Raw genomic sequence first — 14201 nt, 5'->3', positions numbered from 1 at the left:
GGTTCAGTTGATCTTGCTGTGATTTTGTCAGTTGATGTCATTGTGCCATAAACTGACGTGGCAGCAGTGGCGTTCTAGTCAGCGGCGTGCGTGGCCACCACAGGGCAGCACCAGGGGCCAGTGGCCGCGCACATCACGGCCTGCGCCTCGTCTCTGATGCCATGTGAGTGTGCTCAAGGTCGCAGCCAGCCTGCAGCAGCATAGCAGCGTGGGTCAGTCTGCCGGGGCGTCACTGTGGGCAGTGTGACAAGGCCAGGTGTGGAGGGATGAGTGTGACGTATCGCTCAGCTGAGCTGCCCAAGAGTGTCATGACGACACACACGCGTGTGCCTGCTCCACACGTGGTGGACGTAGAGTGTGTGAGCGGGGGGGGGTGTCCACTGCAGATTATGCCGGTCATCACTCAGTGGCAGCCGCAGGCTGCAGGTAGCCACTACTGAGTGTCACAACTCAGGCTGCAAATCAGACTGTAGCAGCTGCTGGCAGCGCCTACAGCAGCTCTGATCCCACGGCTCACAGGGTGTCGGTCCCATGTGGGAGGGCATCTGTGAGCAGGGGAACTGGTGGCTGTCATCTTGTCTAGCTGCTTGCCCACAGTCATTGAGGCTCTGTTGTTGCTGGAGATTTTAGAACATGTTGAGCAAGAATCTGTCAGTAATCTGTGTATACTTTGGACTGGCTTCTCCTAGATGAAATAGACTGTACTGTATCTCTACAAGCAACAGACAACATTATGCACAAAGGGCAAAAAATATGAAGAACATTTTATTATCAATATAGCTTAAAGTACAAATATGGACTTTCAACATTCAATATTCTTTACATTTAAGACAGCTACTAAGAACTAAAATTAGCTACTAACTCAAATTTAGTTTAAGGTTTTACTTACCGTAATTTCCCAACTATTAGCTGCGGCTTATACATTGATTTTGCAAAATTTCTTCAGCTATAAGGTTAATACACGGGGGCAGTTAATATGGTATATGTGGTTTCGTTTCTTTTAACTTGCATAAAACACTGTCCTGCGGCTCATACACAATGCGGCTAATACACATGAAATTACTGTTTAAGAACGTAATTCTAATATAAAGCAGCCAACCCAAATGGAACAGTGACCTACCTCTGCTATCCTGCAGTAAGGAAGAGAGAGAGAGAGAGAGGGAGAGAGAGAGAGTGAGGTCAAGAGAAATGGGAGGTTCTGCCATAAAACGTGAGACTGCTCCATTCAAGTGGCAGCACCATGCCAGAGTCCCGCTGAACACCGGCCATGTTCACAGCTCTGTCCCTCAGCACTCCGCTTAGTGCATGTTGCTCAAGCTGGGCCAGCAGGAACATGACAGACAGCTTGCTGGGCCAATCAGGAGGCTCATTATGCCACCTGAAGGGCTGCAGAATTACGTGCCAGTTAGAAATGGCAGAGTGTATATGTGTGTCAGGGCATTTACATTAAGGTATTTTTTGAATGAAGGGACTCATGAGGTGGTCATTCATTTGGTATTTTCATACTCAGCATGTTTCCCCTGAGAATTAAATCCTTGACCTTAGCAGTGTTACATTTAGAGGTCATTTTGCAGTTGCACTAGTCACTTTGTAATGCTTGAAATGGCAGCTAGAAATGAGACTGTAATGGCAACTCAGGCCCTCAGCACCACGGACAGCTCATGCATCACTGTAACCTTACTTTCAGATCACCCCAACAGTTCAGCACTACAGACACTATTATCCACTCCCTCTTTTGTTGTGTTTGTAGATATACACATTCATCTGTTTGGAAATGTATTCATCTGTTTGGAGAGAGAAGAGAGCTTCCAAACGTTGCTGGCAGGCTGGATCCAGAGTAAAGAGAAACAAGAGTCTTTCCAATTTGTAACATGCCGCAATGGCTGCATTTAATGTGGGGGCCTCAAGTTAAGCTCCAGCTTGCTTTTCCACTGATGTAACCCCATCAGCTTAAGAAGGCAGACAGGCACACATTCTCACACTTTTGATCTTGGAGGACTTGGAGGGAATTTGTTGGGAGACATCACTGCTTGTCAAAGACAGAGTGAGATGGGCTCCTTTCATGACAGAAGCCATCCATTAGGCTTTCTCTAGCTCAGCGCCCATTTATACTGCACACTCGCCGCATGTTTAGATCACATTTTAATCCTTCACTCGCTAAGCAGGACTTTGAAGTTAACATGCTACTCATTTCCTTCCCCTGATCAAAATTGCATGTGAAGATATGTGTATCTCTATCACAAAGAAGAATAAATCTCAATCTTGCCATCAGCTATTGTTATGTACATGGAGGTGATTGAAAGCAGCTAGTTGTACAGCTGAATGGGAATTTCCTCTCAGTCGTTTATGTTTTTCACGTTCATTTCATTGCACTGCTCCTTGCCACAGTGTGTGAGAGGAGAGAGGATTTGAGCTGAAACAGTAGGAGAGAATGCACCGCAGCTGTTTGGAATCAGATTGAGCCCGTCGGAAATATGCACAGGCCAATTTGGAATTGTTGGATTAAATGGAAGCGTGACTACTGCCTGCAGCTAATGATGTAATTAGGTTGAAAAAGAAGGAAACAACCACACTTCTCTTGGGCCCACTTCACAGACAAGAATACAACATATTATTGGATATCCTGGCCTGATTATAAAATGCTTTGTGAACTATTTTACTTGGAGAGTTGCTTGGAATTCTGTCTATTAAGGATGAATGAGAGCAGCCATTTTGTGTCTTAAGTTTAGTTTGAATGTTTTTATATCATTTTATTTTGAGCTCAAAAAGAATTGGATTTTTACTTGAGGTTATTTGAGACTTTTCTTTTTACTGTAATTGTATTTTTGATATAATTGTATGTTCAAAGATGTAAAGGGTAGCTAATGCATAATTCTGTGAATATGGAAACCGTCTCCATGCATGAAGTGCTGCAAATAGTCAAGCCTCCTGGACCAAGTAATGTTCGAATGTGTTTGTCTTGTGTTTGTGTCCCCCCCCCCTTATCTGATTTATTCATGTTCATCTCTTTCAGGTCACTTTTCTCCGTGGGAGGGCTCTAAACAGGTAAATAGGATTTCTTCCATGGTTGGAGGTTTTCTGTACATTGCTTTATGAAGATGTCTGTCGGTCACTAATATTCGAGTGTTTCCCATACATTCCCATACATACATTTGTGGCGGCCCACCACAATATCAACATCAACCACACAATGATTTTCCAGGTTGTACTAAATTGTGCTTAAATCTGGTTCATCATAACCACGCTACGCTAATTTGTTAAAAACTGTTCCAAGTTAATTCTGCAAACCTACCCCCACAAATAGAATTCAGTTCTGTGGGAAACACTGTATTCACCTAATTTCTTTCAATATCTTAACAAACAAGCACATTAAAACACACAGTGGGAGCAGGAATTCTGTTTACCCCTGTACCCCTTTGCTCAAAATAAACTTGTTTCAGTCAGTGCATTACTGTGCTCAAACTACATTGTGCACTTGCTACAGTAGATAAATTGGCATTTATGACTCCATCTCGCTGGCCTACATTGGAGTGATTTAGTGCAGGCCTTTAGCTGACAGACCACTTTCACTGACACCATGCAGCAGGATTAGCGTTAGCTTCGATTCGTAGGGCCTAAAAGGAAAGTGCTGAGAGGGAAGGGGGACCATCAGCAGCACAGAGCTCACCACTCTAAGGAACCGGACCCCGCATCACCTGCAAATCACATCAGGAGAGGTTACTGTAGCTTCATCTCAAGGTATTATCAAAGTAGAGATGTTGCTGACAGAATGTATGAGACACTTTCCTGTTAAATTAGTTTAGCCAGATAATCCAACTTTTACTTTTACATTTACACTTTACTTTAAGTGTTAACGACTTTGAACATTATGCAAGGTGAAACATTTCAGCATGGACAGGCTTATTTTCGATTCATATCATCTACATGCTACCTCACTGTGCTCTTTTAGAAAATATTCACCTTTGAGTCAAGATTTGGTTTGGTTCTGCAAATGTGGCTTTAGGGCTGCACGATTTGGGGGAAATATCTTATTAGAATTTTTTCGGACAGATATTGCAATTGCGATTGCAATTTACCATATGTTTTTTTAATGTCAATGAATTGATTCGGTTCAATATTCCAAGTGTCTTTTTAATTTGTGCCACCCCTGCTTGGTGAGCACGCCCAGTGCACAAGAAGCAAAGCACCGCCGACCGACTGTGAAGCTCACCAATCAGAATGTCTGTGCCCCTCACGCACTACACATACACCAACCAGAAGTGGCACAGTCAAAGAAGATGACATGAATATAAAAGTCATAAATGTGACAAAATGAACTGTGCAGGATTATTTGTAGCTTTTGCGATTAAGTAAATGCGTTAGTTCATATTGCGATTGCGATAATTGTGCAGCCCTACTAGTGTTGTATTTGTCGATCATAAGTACTTGATCAGCAGTTGATCCATTTGAATGATCCGTTCCCTCCACTCCAATGGTAGAGTAACTGTATTGTATATGTTTGTTTCCTCTGCACCAGTGGGACCCCCAGTGTAGCCCCCAGACGAGCCTGTCGGCTCCAGGGTTGCCCCACGGTGCCCCCCACCCCTCCCACACCCTCCACCGCTCCTCTGTGCCAGATTCGGAGGCCTTCCACCTCAGCAAGCCCGACCCGTACGACCTGTACGAAAAGTCCCGGGCCATCTACGAGAGCCGGCGTGAGTAGCGTCACATACATATCCCATAATTTATGCAAGCACAAGTCTTAATTCCTCTGCTTAGTATGGAGCATTAATGATTATTGTTATATAAGTAAGTATTATACATTGCTGACCAATTTCATTCTTTCATCCCAGAGCCAATTATATCGCGGTTTCATTTCCTTTCAGATGCAACAGGTGAGTATAAATCTGTCATCATGTTCACTCCTTACAGCCAGGCCCCACCAAGTGCACAAGAAGCGCTCCGCTTGCAGAGCGTAACAGTAGTTTTAGAAGACCGGTCTAATTTGGTTTTGAATGTACACGCTGCGATCACGTCTGGTGTAGCCATTTCCATTGATTATTGATTAAAGTGGAAGCTAATTGTTGCAGCATACGCTTCAGTTCTGTGCCTGGTGTAGCCTGCCTGTCACCACACCTGACTTGCACATTCTCCACTTCATGCCCCATGGCCTTGGTCATGCTGACACAGCTTAAATCACACACTTTACTGTGAACTGCCAGATATCAAATGATGCAATTTATTATGGAGTGGCTTGCTACAGAGTTGTGGGTATGTGTAACACATGTAGCACAACGTGGTTGTCTGAACACTAATCTTCTAAACCAGTGTACTTCCATCCTGTGTAATTGTAGGACCCGAGTACCAGGAGGTGGAGGTCCACTTGCTGCGGGAGAAGACCGGCTTCGGCTTTCGGATCCTGGGCGGAGACGAGGCGGTGCAGGCTGTGAGTCCGGACGCCCGTGACAAGGCTCGTATGGGGCGGGCTGGACAAACCACCATCAGCTAGCGTCGCCACTACTCCATCTCATGCCAAAACAAGAACATAAAGGGTGGAGGGGTGGTAGTGAGAGAGATGCAAATTATTATATACAGAGGGGGAGGTGGGAGAGCTGATGAAATTTGAAATTCTCCTCAAAGCAGGACAGGGAATTGGCTTCTTACACTCCATATTTGTTTCTATCAAATCAGATAATTGGATATTCCAAAGTTCAGTTGCAGGGACAGAAAATTCTACTAAATTGTGGCCAGCTCCCTAGATGGTCAGGGATGGTCATCATGGTGGTTGAATGTCCCATCCAGGCCTCCACTCTTTCTAAAGTGCATTCTGTATTTTTTGCTCATAATGCTTTTATATTGTGTCCTCCTTCTATATTGTCCTCATTAATTTTACTAGAGCACTCAATTATTTTTATGTGATTTCTAGCTATACTCTGTTTATTCTTTGTTTTATATATGTGGATTATCCTACAGAAAAACTGAGGACATGCAACTCATGTTAAACAAATATTGATATTTTGCCATATTCTACACTCTCTCCATATATAATCATCTGCAATAGACTTACTTCTACAGTAATTGTTAGTATGAATAAATCAGCATGGATGAAATGTAGGTTGCAGAATCTTTCCAAATCTTTGCTGGATGTAGCTGATGCCAGTGTGATTTGCCCACGAGCAGATTGTAATCGGGGCCATAATAGAGAACAGCCCTGCAGAGCGGGATGGCCGCCTGCGGCCAGGGGATGAGCTGGTGTCCGTGGACCACATGCCTGTGGCGGGGAGACCCCACCGATACGTCATTGACCTCATGCACGCAGCTGCTCGCAACGGTCAAGTTACACTTACTGTCAGGAGATCAGTCCAACCACTAGGTGAGCTCGGTAGATTTTGGTAGATGTGTTATTAGAATATAACAAATCCATTACCTGTATTATATGACTTTCATTTTGACATGAAAGGTCATATGTGACCTACATCTATGCACTGTTACTTGGTTAACTGAATTGGCTCTTGAAGCCAACAGAGTTGTAATAGAGTTTTGAAGGATAATGTTGATGTAATATAAGTATAAGTATATATACTCTTTTGATCCCGTGAGGGAAATTTGGTCTCTGCATTTATCCCAATCCGTGAATTAGTGAAACACACACAGCACACAGTGTACACACAGTGAGGTGAAGCACACACTAATCCCGGCGCAGTGACGCAGTTGGCCTGCAACAACAGCGGTGCTCGGGGAGCAGTGAGGGGTTAGGTGCCTTGCTCAAGGGCACTTCAGCCGTGCCTACTGGTCGGGGTTCGAACCGGCAACCCTCCGGTTACAGGTCCGAAGTGCTAACCAGTAGGCCGCGGCTGCCCACTAATAATTCACTAATACTTCACTAATACTTCACTACTAAAGTGGATGGTGTTTTAAAACAACTCCTGTATGTTGATGCATCAATGAAACAAGGTAGGTTTCTATAGAACAACATGTTTTGAGGGCACATGTTGGGAGGGTGTCCAGTAGGCAGGAGAAGAGAGTGCTCAGTGTTGGGAGGGTGTCCTGTAGGCAGGACAAGGGAGTGCTCAGTGTTGGGAGGGTGTCCAGTAGGCAGGAGAAGAGAGTGCTCAGTGTTGGGAGGGTGTCCTGTAGGCAGGACAAGGGAGTGCTCAGTGTTGGGAGGGTGTCCAGTAGGAAGGAGAAGAGAGTGCTCAGTGTTGGGAGGGTGTCCTGTAGGCAGGACAAGGGAGTGCTCAGTGTTGGGAGGGTGTCCTGTAGGCAGGACAAGGGAGTGCTCAGTGTTGGGAGGGTGTCCTGTAGGCAGGACAAGGGAGTGCTCAGTGTTGGGAGGGTGTCCAGTAGGCAGGAGAAGAGAGTGCTCAGTGTTGGTTGACTGTGCTGCTGTATTCTGGCATCTTCAGGTGAACTATGTCCAGAAAACGGCGCTGCGGCTGCTCCTGTCTCTGGCTTGGCCCAGCACAGCCCACGAGGACATGGCTGCCCAGTCAACCTGCCCCCGACCACTGATGTGCTCATCCACCGCAAGGAGAGCGAGGGCTTCGGCTTCGTCATCATCAGCTCCCTCAACAGGCCTGAGAACAGTGCCACCATCAGTGAGTGCCCAGATGGGTGCATCTCTGTTTCATGTCATGCTTATTGTTGCAATCAGCTCTTCAAGACCGTTTCTCTTGTGCTATCCTATCATACCACTCTACCACTATTCCTTTTTTATTCATGGTTGTGCTGAATATTTATGGTCTGCAGTGGCTACAGCAGGGGCTATCTGTTGTGGGACCAGAGGCAAAACTTTGCTAGTTCAGCAGACTGCTGCTCAATGTACTGCAGACTGCATTCCTTGGGACAAAGTGAACAGTTGGATGGGTACTTTGAACTCCCCTCTTAGAGGATAGGTTTAGGGTACGCTAGCACGGTGGAGCTTAACTGTCCAACAAGCTAAGCTGCTAGAAAATATAATGCATTTTACATGTCATGAAATAAAGTGTTGCTAATTTATTGCTAATGGGTGATGCTAATAGTGGCAACGACTAGACTATATCTAGCGATATTTATGTGTAATTTAAATCATGTAAAAGAAGGGCGAAAAGGCCACACTTTGCATAAGTTAATTTTTATTGCATTTAATTTATGCTAACTGCCTTTTCTCCCCTCTTTACTTCGTTACAAGATTGGTCCAGCACTCTTAGAAATTAATGAGACAGAGCGAAGCCTGCTCCTATTACTGTATTTCCTAAAAGCTTGTCCAAAACTTGTTCTAATTCAAAGCTTGTCGTCCAAAAATCTGTATTTAGATAGTCTTAGGATTGGCTAGTTGAGTTGTGTCATTGATATATGGATGCCAGATTGCTAAGTGAATGTGTCCTGCTGCTACAGATAACCTCATACTTTTAAGTACATTTTTTCTGAGCATCTGGTCAAGCAGTCACTTCATGATTTTGTAGTTTCTGTTATAATTATAATTATTATTATCTGTATATATATTTTTTAGCAGAACTATCCAGTTCATTCATTATTGTATGTGTGTGTTTGTAGCAGTGCCACACAAGATTGGCCGCATCATTGAAGGTAGTCCAGCCGACCGTTGTGGAAAACTCAAGGTTGGGGACCGCATCATGGCCGTCAATGGACAGTCCATTATCAACATGCCACATGCTGACATTGTCAAACTAATAAAGGATGCTGGCCTCTCTGTTACTCTCCACATCATCCCTGAAGAAGGTATGCAATATTTAAAATACCTGTGTGTGTATATGTGTGTGTGTGTGTGTGTGCAATACGCACGTGTGTGCGTGTGTGTGGGTTTGAGAGTGAAAGAGGGCCAAGGGGAGAAATTGCATGTGTTTTCTTAAATGCATTTGAATATATGTATAAATTAATCATATGGTATGCATTTACTTCCCTGCAGTGAGTGAATTATGTAGCTATTTAGTTATTTTTAGTATCAGTGAGTTGTCTACCTGTGTTGCTATATTCCACCCTTCCCTTTCCCTGTGTTCTTTCATAGGAAAGGAACATTTGAAATGAGATCTCTCCTTTGTCTATTCTACTTTTCCCAGACATAATTGAGCTAAATGTAACATCAATATGAAATATTGGCCATTTCTCATATTTCTTAATTTGAGCTCCTGAGAATTAGCCCTTCTCTTGTCTGAGCCCAAGTCTAATTTAAGATCTCAAAATACTCCTTTTTTCCTTCTCAATCTATTCTTATTGCTCCTTATGTCTCCTAAGGGGGGTTTAGGGGAAATGGGTGAGATCTCAATAAGCGCTGATTTATTTCTTGTGAGACAAAGAAAAGACATTTTCCTCTGGGCTATAAGAAACCAATTCTTATCCGGTGAGTTCAAAAATACAAAAGACTTAAAGTACAGAAAATACAACTTACGGTACTGTTCAATACTCTCCAATATATGTCTCATCTTTAACAACATTTGTTTATTCTTTGATCAGCATTACAGTTGTTTATCTCTGACAGATGGAAATGGACCACACTCTGCACCCACGTCAGAGAAGCAAAGCCCCATGGCCCAGAAACACAGTCCACAGGCCCAGTCCAGCCCAGCGGCCCACCAGAGCCCCTCCAGCACCCAGCCGCCCCTAGCCACCAGCCAGCCCAGTCCACTGGTCACAGAGGCCAGCCCCACCGTGGCCCAGAGCAGCCCAATGGTGGTCACACAGCCCAGCCCAGCTGCACCTCAGCCCAGCATGGAGGGCCTCCAGCCCACTCCCACAGCCCCTCATCCTGTCTCGGTGGTGGAGCCCTGCATCTCCATGGCTGCTCCTTGCCAGGTCACCTCAGTGCCAGTCCCCCCACAGCTATACCTCCATGACAGCAGGTATTACTAGCTCATAGTCAAGGATCTCACGTGTTCCTTTGTTTGACTGAAGCTGCTCTCACTCTTGTGGTGGCTTACATTCCTGAGTGCCCATAACCTCTCTGGAATCACCTCTGAATCATTCCAGAATCCAGAAACATGTAAATAATTTATCTGAATCTTTTTTTGAGAAAGAAAGTCTCTCACTGATATTAAAGGTACACTATGCAAGATTTTCACCTTTACGAAGCCAATTTGATGGTAAATGAACTTGTAATAGGCTTTACCTAGCATAGCTATACAGCATAGACATAGCGAGTTGCTACCGAGAAAACCAGCCATGCAACCTGAAGACATTGAACATTCAAGACATCTACTGATATTACCTTGTCAGTAGGTACAGTTCAGTAGGTATAGTAGAGATTTTTGCCTGTTATTAATCCTTCACCTCCACAAAAAATCTCTAAGTATATATACTCTTTTGATCCCGTGAGGGAAATTTGGTCTCTGCATTTATCCCAATCCGTGAATTAGTGAAACACATTCAGCACACAGTGAAATAAATCTCTCTGAACACACAGTACTCGGAGAGCAGTGAGGGGTTAGGTGCCTTGCTCAAGGGCACTTCAGCCTTTCCTACTGGTCAGGGTTTGAACCGTCAACCCTCCGGTGACATGTCCGAAGCGCTAACCAGTAGGCCACGGCTTCCCCCGTCTCTAGAGGGAGCTCTACAATCGCCAAAAATACCTAAACCTGCATAGTGTACCTAGAGGCAAGGCCAGGCTAATCCCTAAGATGTCTAATGTCTAATCCCTAAGATGTTCGATGAGGTTGAAGTTAGGACTTTTCTCACACAGAGCAATGCCCATCATACTACGCTAATGTCCCAACCCACTGTTTCTGACCGTGCGTGTAGTGATGCCCCCTGCTGATCATAAACTGACTGCTTGGTGATTACTTGAGGCATTTCGACAGCAATCAGACACAACTGAAGAAGCCCTGTTAAAACTGCCAACAGTAAGGCAGATTAGTCTCCAATATGTAGTACATTGAAAATCAAATACAATATAGTTTGTACAATGCAAACCAGTGGCAGAAGTATCCATGTGGTGTGAGGGGATCTCTGTTTTTCTCACCTGGATGATGTAGTATGTAATATAGTATGGCAGTAGTGTAGTCATTCCTGACAAAAGTTGCTGGGGGAGATGCATTTACTTAGTTTTCACTTGGATTTGTGGTACACTACTACTTATTCAGAACTACTTTGGTGTCCAACTGGACTGGTATGATGCAAGCGTCTGTCTAACAGGGCTACAGGACTCATGCTGTAAGCATGTTGCTGGGGGCATTCCCTCCCATATGTCACATGTCTACTACACTACACTGGAATGTTGGCCAAGCCAACCTCAGCCTTAAAGTTTGGTTTGTTGACTTACTGCACAATGCTTGCACAGTTTCAGCTGTCTGTGTGTGTGCTCTTAAACCTTGACTTTGCACATCCTTACTTATCTTGAAAACCTATCAGGGCAGGCCTTGTAAAGAGATAGATTATGTTCATGGACTCATGCACATTGTCTGATATATGGGTTAACAATAAACTGTATCAAATGTCACATTGGAAATCTGTGAAGAAGATCTCTAAGGTTTTCTATATCGTCACATTGGATGAACATAAGTAAAGCATTAACAGTTTTGATTCTGTAATGTTCATGAAGTACGTCGCTATTTCACTGTCCTTCTTAAGGACTCATTTCTAACTATAAATAGTTTTCTGGAGTGTGGCTGCCCGTGTGGTTCCTGCTGTCAGTTATGGCATTCAGTGTGCTCTGATTGAGAGTGTTTAGTTTAATAACCCACAGGGCCTGGGGCTATCCAACCCTGTGCCAAAAAGCTTCAGCCGGGTTGTGTAACATCACTTACCTTCTCTTGGTTAATTATTTACCTGTGGATATCTGCTCAATAATGCATAGCACTAAGCCTGAAGGGGACATGTTCCACTCAGATGTTAGGCCTCAGGAGGCTCAGCTTTGATTCATACATCTTTGAAAGGATGACGGTGGGATATTACACACAGAATGAGATTTAGCAAGTGAGCTTTGTCTACCTTCTGTGATTTTCCAAAATGGCTTGCCATAGTGGATCTAAAAGTGGATGCTCCACTTGAGCATTATAAGTTTATTTTAAGGGGAGGTTCAGAGAGCACTGCCTATATTCAGGACACTGAAGAGACCCTCTGAATTTCCATGCAATGACATGAGTTGAAGAATTATGAGTATTTTCCTGGCCTGACAGAAGGCTAATGAAACAGAATAATAATTCCTCTTATATTAATTCTGCAAATATATGGCACTCAGAAATCAAACAAATATTGATTTCACAGAGTTGCCGAGTTTCCATTGGTACATTTCGTATGGCATAATATAAGCCACAATCTCCAAGTGTTTTTATTGAAGGTTATAGAAGGCAACATCCATGTAATTTATAGTCAGTGGGGTGGAAGTAAATCAAGTGACCACACACCAGAGGCATCACTAGACTTAAGACGTTACTGGGATACCTTTAAAGGTAAAATGTATCAGTCTGGTGCACTTTGGGGCAAATTCTCACATGTGCGTAAGGGTGCCAAGTAAAAAATGTTTTAAAAGTAAATGCATTTTGGGAGGAGCAACTCTTGCGCGCATTCTGCCACTGATTTCAGCACAAAACAGCACATCGCTCGAACAGAAAGTTACAAATTAACATTACAGTATCAAATTCGGTGCTTAATATGCTGATACGGCCTTAGGTTTTCCTCCATTTCAGTGTCACACGGTGGCATATTTCCCGATATTCATTAAATGAAAGTGCACGCACATCTACAAAAAAACGAAACAGGTCGGTAGGGTAGGAAACTATAAGGTCGAGCCAACATATGAAAAAATAAAGAGATACCCGCACACTGATATAAGCTCCCAGAGTGTTTTATCAGGCTACAACGTTTCGACCAGAGGTCTTCAGGTATCAAGCACATTACTTTATCTATGAGGCTACATTGTTAAATAGGGACATCCCCTATATAATCACCCACTTTGGATATTGGAGCTTACCAACTGTGTTGGCCTATCTTCGGTTTTAACGTGAAGTCATAATCCCATAGCCTACTTTGTTCAAATTTGTTAATTTCTTTCCAACTTGACCGAAGTCATCCACACATTTGCACAGACGTTTGCACTATTGTCCAGAATACTTTATATTCTCCTGCATCTTGATTAGTTTGTAATGTAGGTTGACATTGTTATGCCAGTCTCTCTACTGTATAGATTTTCTTTTCTTTTGACCAAGAATGTTTATGTCAAGTGTTATGCCTTTTTATTACTATACAGTATATTGGATTTTGACCTCCAACAAATAGTCTCAATTATCTCAGTGTTGGCAGTCTTCTGACAGGAGTGCTGAGCCTTCCTAATGTTGGTGATTGTCTGGTATTTACAGGTCAGAGGTAAAAGCGCGGCAAGATGTGAAACCAGATATATGTCAGCCTCCATACACAGACTACCGGCAGCCTCCAGTAGACTACAGACACCCTCCAGTGGCAGACTACCGCCAGCCTCCCACACTGGAGTACCGCCACCCCCCTCTCATCGACTACAGGCAGCATGCAGTCCCAGACTACAGGCCACAGGTGCTGCCACAGGTAAGAGCAGCCAAAGGCCTCTCATGTCCTTGATCATCTGAGGGATGTAGGCCTCTCATGTGCTGCTAAATTTGGGAACCAAACCGTGACAGAACTTCAGTGCTAAATTGGTATACTTGTTGTAGATTGGAGGAGAGGCAAATGTGATGAAATGAAAAACACAGTGGGCTCAGTTGGGTACCTCTCCAGCTCTTAGTGTGCTATAGCACACATACAGTACACTATGCCATCCTTTGGGCATGCGTGTGATGTGTGGATTGTATTGTTTTACTGCTCAGGACTTTGATTACTTCACTGTGGACCTGGAGAAGAGTGTGAAAGGGTTTGGCTTCAGCATTCGGGGAGGAAGGGAGTACAAAATGGACCTGTTTGTGCTGAGGCTGGCGGAAGATGGGCCTGCCATACGCAGTGGAAGGATGAGGGTGAGTTCTTTGCCCAGAGACGTTCTTCCTCCATTAGACATTCTTTTGTCAAATGTCTGCAGATGCAACGTTGGACCAGATGTCAGAAAAATAGCACAAAAAACAAAACAAAACAAACAAAAACACACACACACTTAAAAATCCCACACTAACATAAAAGTCGGTGTCTGCCAGCTGTGAATGTTACAGACTTAGATAACCAGTTTTCGTCATTAGGTGATGTTAATATACAGTACTTTATATTATACAATATTATACAACAGTTGATAGTAAGCTATATGTTCATATTATATGACCGCAATGTTAAAA

The 14201-nt window shown here is 43.8% G+C and overlaps 1 protein-coding gene across 6 annotated transcripts in view; it reads left to right on the top strand.

Moving 5' to 3' along the window:
- magi2b (membrane associated guanylate kinase, WW and PDZ domain containing 2b) overlaps window positions 1-14201 on the top strand; it is a 61510-nt gene that overhangs the window by 43024 nt on the left and 4285 nt on the right. For 2 of the 6 annotated variants that reach the window (XM_042110537.1, XM_042110533.1), the window contains 10 exons: window positions 3014-3045; window positions 4517-4694; window positions 4833-4874; window positions 5334-5425; window positions 6160-6352; window positions 7386-7577; window positions 8515-8700; window positions 9458-9818; window positions 13269-13470; window positions 13749-13892. In XM_042110537.1, coding sequence (XP_041966471.1) covers window positions 3014-3045; window positions 4517-4694; window positions 4833-4874; window positions 5334-5425; window positions 6160-6352; window positions 7386-7577; window positions 8515-8700; window positions 9458-9818; window positions 13269-13470; window positions 13749-13892 — 1622 coding nt within the window. Of the gene's footprint in view, window positions 1-3013; window positions 3046-4516; window positions 4695-4832; window positions 4875-5333; window positions 5450-6159; window positions 6353-7385; window positions 7578-8514; window positions 8701-9457; window positions 9819-13268; window positions 13471-13748; window positions 13893-14201 lie in introns of all 6 variants that reach the window. The other 4 variants (XM_042110538.1, XM_042110535.1, XM_042110536.1 and 1 more) reach the window with 3 other exon arrangements.

This window comes from Alosa sapidissima, chromosome 11 (genome assembly GCF_018492685.1).
Source record: "Alosa sapidissima isolate fAloSap1 chromosome 11, fAloSap1.pri, whole genome shotgun sequence".
Taxonomy (NCBI): domain Eukaryota; kingdom Metazoa; phylum Chordata; class Actinopteri; order Clupeiformes; family Clupeidae; genus Alosa; species Alosa sapidissima.
The sequence above is the reverse complement of the archived record's forward strand: the minus strand, read 5'-3'. Positions and strand labels throughout refer to the sequence as shown.